Source organism: Babylonia areolata, chromosome 27, assembly GCF_041734735.1.
Source record: "Babylonia areolata isolate BAREFJ2019XMU chromosome 27, ASM4173473v1, whole genome shotgun sequence".
Lineage (NCBI taxonomy): Eukaryota > Metazoa > Mollusca > Gastropoda > Neogastropoda > Buccinidae > Babylonia > Babylonia areolata.
This window is the reverse complement of record NC_134902.1, coordinates 2,900,100-2,906,310: the sequence shown is the minus strand read 5'-3', so window position 1 is coordinate 2,906,310 and position 6,211 is coordinate 2,900,100. Positions and strand designations below refer to the sequence as shown.

The following is a 6,211-nucleotide window of genomic DNA, read 5'->3' as shown; positions in this document are numbered from 1 at the left end:
CTTCCCTTGGTTCCGTCCGTTCCTTCCACCACATGGAGGTTCCTTCCAGTTTATCGAAACCATAATAAGAACCTTATTATCGAAACCACCGATAATCTTCACCATACCCCACTCCCAAGCAAGTAGGTTTCTGCATGTTGCTCCAACCAGCTTTCACATCAATTCCGGTTTTTTCTTTTAGGAAGAAAATTCCCCCCCTTTTTTTTTTCCCATGCAACAAACCCTACCCTCCTATTTCAATTTCTCTTGACAAGCACAGAAAGTTAAAACACCATGGGATTCAAACAACAGAATTCACAAACCCCCAAAGATGAAAATGAATGCACCAAATACCTGACTATCATTTTTTGTTGTTTTTTTCAATTTTACCCTGCACACTGCACTTTTGCTTCATTCCTTCACAAAGAAAGGATTTACTTTAAATATTTGGTAAAGCATCTAAGGGAACCACCCCCCCGCCTGCCCCACCCCCAGCCCCCCTCCTAAAAATGTTTTACCTAATTTACTACCACGACCAAGTGATACAGACGTCGGCAGGGGTCCAATTCCTGTCCACTGCAATGTACTACTCCGCTCAGGTAGAGAGACTGAAAGTTTAGCCCTATGGAGAGCACAGGACAGGAGTCATAATGGCTGCCCGAAAAAGAGGGCGCTAGCCAGCGGGACAAAGGGGAGGTTACCTACTTCCGGGAGGTTATCGGCCGTAGTTTCATTTTCTCCGCATAGGCGGAGAGTAGTTTGCACAGGCAGGAATGTCAGACCCCTGCCGGAGTCTGCACTAGTTGGGTCACGGTTAAGTATGTGTAATTAAAAGTATATTTCCTCCATTCTGGATGCCTGTGCAACACCCTCTGCACCAGCAAGTCACACACACACCACAATAAGTGTAATGAAAACTTTTGTGAAATTAACCACATATCACTGGCAAGAACATGAGGATTTTTTTTTTTTTAAGACTATACATCAATGTGTGTTTTGAGTGTGGGTGTGCGGTCAAAGTGATTTTCAACAACCACAAACATTCCTGATACACTCTCCATCCAATATCATGATCAATACTCCAGAGAGGCAGCAGAAGTCTTTCCTTTTTTTTTATTGGACACATCCAGACACACAGTTTACTCATCCTCCTCAGAGCGGAGGCGAGCGCTGGGGTTGGTCACTTTGATGGACAGCTGCTGTGCGCGCTCCACGATGGCCTTGCGTTTGCGGCTGGACACGCAGTGAGCAATCTCGGCAGAGAAGCGGCGGTTCTGCATCATCAGCACTTCCAGTTCCTGAAACACCAAGAATGGAACCCAACTTCAATGAAACATGTCAATAATACACCGTGTGGCCATGAAACAAGATCCAGTGGCCGTGCGAACAGTAAAACAGTCCAAAATATGGCCATGTAACAAGATCTAGCAAGGCAACAGTCCACAATATGGCCATGTAACAAGATCTAGCAAGTCAACAGTCCACAATATGGCCATGTAACAAGATCCAGTGGCCGTGCTAACAGTAAAACAGTCCACAATATGGCCATGAAACCAGATCCAGTGGCCGTAACAGTAAAACAGTCCACAATATGGCCATGTAACAAGATCCAGCGGCCTATCTAACAGTAAAGACAGTCCACAATATGGCCATGTAACAAGATCCAGCGGCCTATCTAACAGTAAAGACAGTCCACAAATATGGCCATGTTACAAGATCCAGCGGCTGTGCTAAGAGTAAAACAATCACCTTGAGACCTGTTGAATGAAGGAGGCAGAAAGGAAGACTGATGGCACAACTGAGAATAGCTAGAGTAGTGCAGAATGGAAACCACTGTGGTGTGGTGGCTAACTGGTAATGTGTGCACCAAGGAAGTGAGACTATCGGAGCATATGGGATCAAATCTATGGACACCAGTCATTCAGACGAGACAATTATACCCAAACCAAGGACCTACAGTGTAGCATCCACCTCACTCATGTATGACATGGCAACAGGCGAGCCGTCCATACCCAACGTTTAGAGTCAAATCCATTCAAATATACAGGGCTCCCACTCTTCCACGAATTCAACAAAAAGTACACATGTATTTCCATGTATTTCAACAAAAAGTAAAAATGAGATTCAGCAGCAACAAAAAATTTCTGATTTGCTCAGAGTGATAAATGGTAATGTAACTGTGAGACACTACTGGAGCTGTGAAGGTGAAAACTGAGAAGCGCTGGTATGTATCAAGGCTTTCTTAATCCCTGTAGATGTAAGACTCGGAGTGCTCTGTGTGAATTGCAGATTTATGATAATGGCAGTAAAGTGCTATGAATGTGCTCCGATTTGCAGCAGATTGCACCATTCGTTTTCCTCAGTGGAAACCCTGAATATACATGTGAATATGCACATGACGTATGCCTAACTGGATGGCACAGGAGACAATGAGCACCTGAAGACAGCTGTCACTCGACTCTACCCAGACAGGCAGTCTGTTGCGCAAATGATTCTTTTATGTCAAGTGCTTAGAACTTGGTCATGCCATACTGATGCCAAAAAAAGGCAGAATATACGTTTTTCTTCAAAATGATGTGTGGACACATCTGGAAACATTGTAAAAGTCCGACCCTTTCCTAGCAATTTATACGTATGCAGGAATGTGAAAACTATTCAAATCAGACAATTTTTTTACGTTGGGCACTGTGCTCAATGAATGATTATACATTTCATGTTAAATTGTAGTGAAGAAGACACACTTGCTATTCATTTCCAGGCCAACATTCTTCCCCAAATCGTTTACTAACAGCACATATAGCTTCCCTCAAGCATGGCCAGAATTCCATCACTTCATCCAGTTTTGAGGGACAATATTACCTTCTGTCTCTTTTTGGGGGGTGGTCGTATCACATACTTTCGGGTTTACAAGCAGTTCTTTTTCCAGAGAAAAAGAGTATATGATTATGAGGCAAGTAGCAAAAATATTGCACATCAAAACTGAAATGCGTGCGTCATTTACGCACATATGTGCGGAATCGGGAACACAGACTTCCTCACTGAAAGTAGATCAACAAACAAGCAGGACTGTCTGATAAAATCAGTAACACACTCAGGACCAGAAATTGCCCCCCCGAACAAAGCAGCCATCACTGAACCAAGACCCTGTAGTCCTGAACAATCTGACCTCAACCCGGGTGCCAGCTAGAAAGACCAACTCATCTATATCCAACACACAGAACAGGGGTTTACCTTGGGAGTTTTTACAATCAGAAAATAATGCATGCATGTAGGTACCTGGACATGTGCCTGAAGATAAATCATGCGACACTCAGTGATGAAATGGAAATGAAGAGGAAACAGAAGAGGGGCTCAGGTAAGAGAAAGATTGCTGATGGTACTAATTCCAGTACCTAATGGCCAGACTGCTTTTCCACCCTCTCCTTTAAAAAACCATAAAGCGCAGATAACATTTCATTTACATGTGTTTTCATCAGTCTGCCACTCAGTCTTGTGTTTAGCAAAAGTTAAGAAAATATTTTTAAAAAGGAAATAAGCACTATTCACACTGTAATTTGAGATGACATTCTACACAACCTTGACAGCGGAGTAAAACCCTTACCTTCACGTTCCTGACAACAAACTTTCTGAAGCCATCAGGGCAGCAGTGGCGTGTCTGCTTAGCACTTCCGTATCCAATGTTGGGCATCAAGTACTGGCCCTTGAAGCGCCGCCTCACACGGTTGTCAATACCTTTGGGTTTGCGCCAGTTTGGCTGAAATAAACATACCTCTTATTCATTACAAGGATTTTGAAAAAAATATAAAACAATGAGAATTTTCATTTCTGTCATATATTTCCTTCTCAAAGGAAATTTGCACATCACTATTACAAGCTATTTAATTCTAAACATACCTTCCCCTCCCCCTCTCCCAGCCCCTTTTCCCTAATGCACATGCCAGCATTTCAATGACCAAATCAATATAATCCAAATTCTTAAAATACTTGATACCCTTTTGTTTTTCTTTCTTTGTGTTGCATCCTGCTCTCACTGGATAGGACACCTTTCCACTTCAGAATGCACACTTCAAAACTGACATATGGTCATAAAGGTCCACATGCAAATGCACAGACCACATCCAAGTAGAATATAAAATTCATTTTTTCAAAACAAGACAAAAACTTACCTTGACCCGCAGGTACCTATCTGACTGGTGACGGATAAATTTTTTTGTCCTTTTCTTCACAATATTGGGCTTGACAAGTGGTCTGAGAGCCATGATCGCGATCTGAAAATGTGGAAAATGATAGATTGAACTGCTTCTGGATCAGAATGAGAACTTAAGAAATGCAGAACAATTCACAGAACAAAACTGAAGGTGTTACATACATTAATCAGAAAGCAAATTCTGAGTATATTACAGTTTCTTTTAGACATGATGTTTGATACTGGTAATCTAAAAGCTATTACCACTACTGAGAATGTGTCTGAAAAATGTGAAGCGACTGTGAAAAAAGTACTCATAGAGGGAAAGAAAATTTCCACAGAAATATCAAATCTATCAATGTGGGCAAATAGCATCGGCAGACAGGTCTAAACTCTACCGAAAATAATGAAAGAGTAACGAATGGTATGCTGTAGAAGCCCACTGCCTGACCCATTCATTCATGTGTGCTGAAAAGTTGATAAATCAACTGACCCGCTCTTCTGATTTTAGTGTGTATGCGTGCGTAAGAGCTGGTGTGTGCTTGCGTGCGGTGCTGTAAATGTGTGCATTTGAGCGCAATCCATCCGCTACTTCAACCCTTCACGCTGAATAACTGGAAGAAACATCTTTTTCACTGTCGCGAATGGTGGTCGAACAGGAAAACCATGTTCAATGATCGGTAACTTATTTCAGAGAAGTGAAATATTTTAAGCCGAAATATTGTTATAAAACATATCACATCTCTATTCAAAGCAATATCACAAAATTCAGTTGAGATTTACTATACCAAAAGCAAGATGATTGCATTGATTTTGCCGAACCCTAGCCACACTCACCTTTCAACACGACCAAACAAACGGAAAAGGAAGTAGCTGTCTGTGGAACAAGGGAGATCAGTGTCACTGGCTTTATCTGGGTGGCTTGGTCCCATTCCACAACAGCACAGACAAAAAAAAAAAGTCAAAACAACGCAGCATGAAACACTCACTAACTGGGGGTGGGGGTGGGGGACATGAGGGGGAGAGAGGGGGCAGAAGAGAATGAGGGGGAGGGGGGGGGAAGAAAAAAAAAAAAAAAACAGTCCCATTCGCAGACCAGTTATTCAGTCACACACGACACAATTTTGCAGCTATATGACAGCATCATAACTGTATTTGCATACAACTGAATGGGGCTGTCCCTCGGGTTGTTTTTAATAGTAATGAAATCGAATAACTGGACATTTATGACCGCTTTCCTCATTGCACAAAACGCTTTACAATCCACATTACAATGCGCATTACAACCCACACAGACACGCATACGAAACACACTCAGTCCTCAACTCACAATCACTGTCACTCAGTGATGCACAATAAACATATATCCAGCGCATCAGTACATATATGCAGCGCATCAGTACTACTGAATTCGTACGTCAGTACAATACAAACATACGTACATACATACATTTAAAGGAAGGCAGTCAGCGTATGCAAATCAGCTGAATGGCTTATGCATGTCTAGTGTGTACTATATAGAATCTTAAGCTTAGCTGAATAATGTTGTGTGTGTGTGTGTGTGTGTGTGTGTGTATGTTCTTTAATACTGCAGTGTTATTACTGTTCAGTGTTAGCTTTTAGGTATTGAGTGTTGTATTTTAATCCCAGGGTGTGCCTAGTTTTTAGTATTGGACAAGGAGTCTTCATTTATTCATTCGTTTATCATTATCATTGGTAGTTGTAATGGTGGTGGTGATTGTGGTGGTAGTAGTAGTGGCAGTGGTTGTATTATTGTTGTTATTATTATTACTCTTGTGGTTATCATTATTATTGTCATTATCATTATTATTATTATTACTATTGTTGATATTGTTATTGTTGTTGCCATTATTCATGTATTTGATTATTTGATTATTCATCTATGTTATAAACTCTCCTTGATTTGGGGCAGTTATTTATTATTGTAACCTACTTGTTCATATTTGAAGATCGTTTTGCATGTTTTTAGTGATTTTGAGTGTGAAATGGAGACTGATGGCGGACGCATGGATATTTGATGCAGCT

The 6,211-nt window shown here is 41.3% G+C and overlaps 1 protein-coding gene across 1 annotated transcript; it reads right to left on the bottom strand.

Annotated features, from left to right (window-relative positions):
* Positions 1-1,080: 1,080 nt before the first annotated feature.
* LOC143301584 (large ribosomal subunit protein eL32-like) lies at positions 1,081-5,052 on the bottom strand. The gene is made up of 4 exons (XM_076615968.1): positions 5,003-5,052; positions 4,146-4,247; positions 3,581-3,733; positions 1,081-1,277 (listed from the first exon to the last, which is right to left on the bottom strand). The coding sequence occupies exons 2-4, from the start codon at positions 4,236-4,238 to the stop codon at positions 1,119-1,121; spliced, it is 405 nt and encodes a 134-aa protein (XP_076472083.1). The 5' UTR covers positions 4,239-4,247; positions 5,003-5,052; the 3' UTR covers positions 1,081-1,118.
* Positions 5,053-6,211: the final 1,159 nt, after the last annotated feature.

Coding starts and splice junctions, on each gene's coding strand:
- LOC143301584 (XM_076615968.1), bottom strand. CDS start 4,238: ATGGCTCTCAGACCACTTGTCAAGCCCAATATTGTGAAGAAAAGGACA. Junction 3,734..4,145: donor ATAGGTACCTGCGGGTCAAG/GTAAGTTTTTGT, acceptor TGTTTATTTCAG/CCAAACTGGCGCAAACCCAA. Junction 1,278..3,580: donor TTGTTGTCAGGAACGTGAAG/GTAAGGGTTTTA, acceptor TTGGTGTTTCAG/GAACTGGAAGTGCTGATGAT.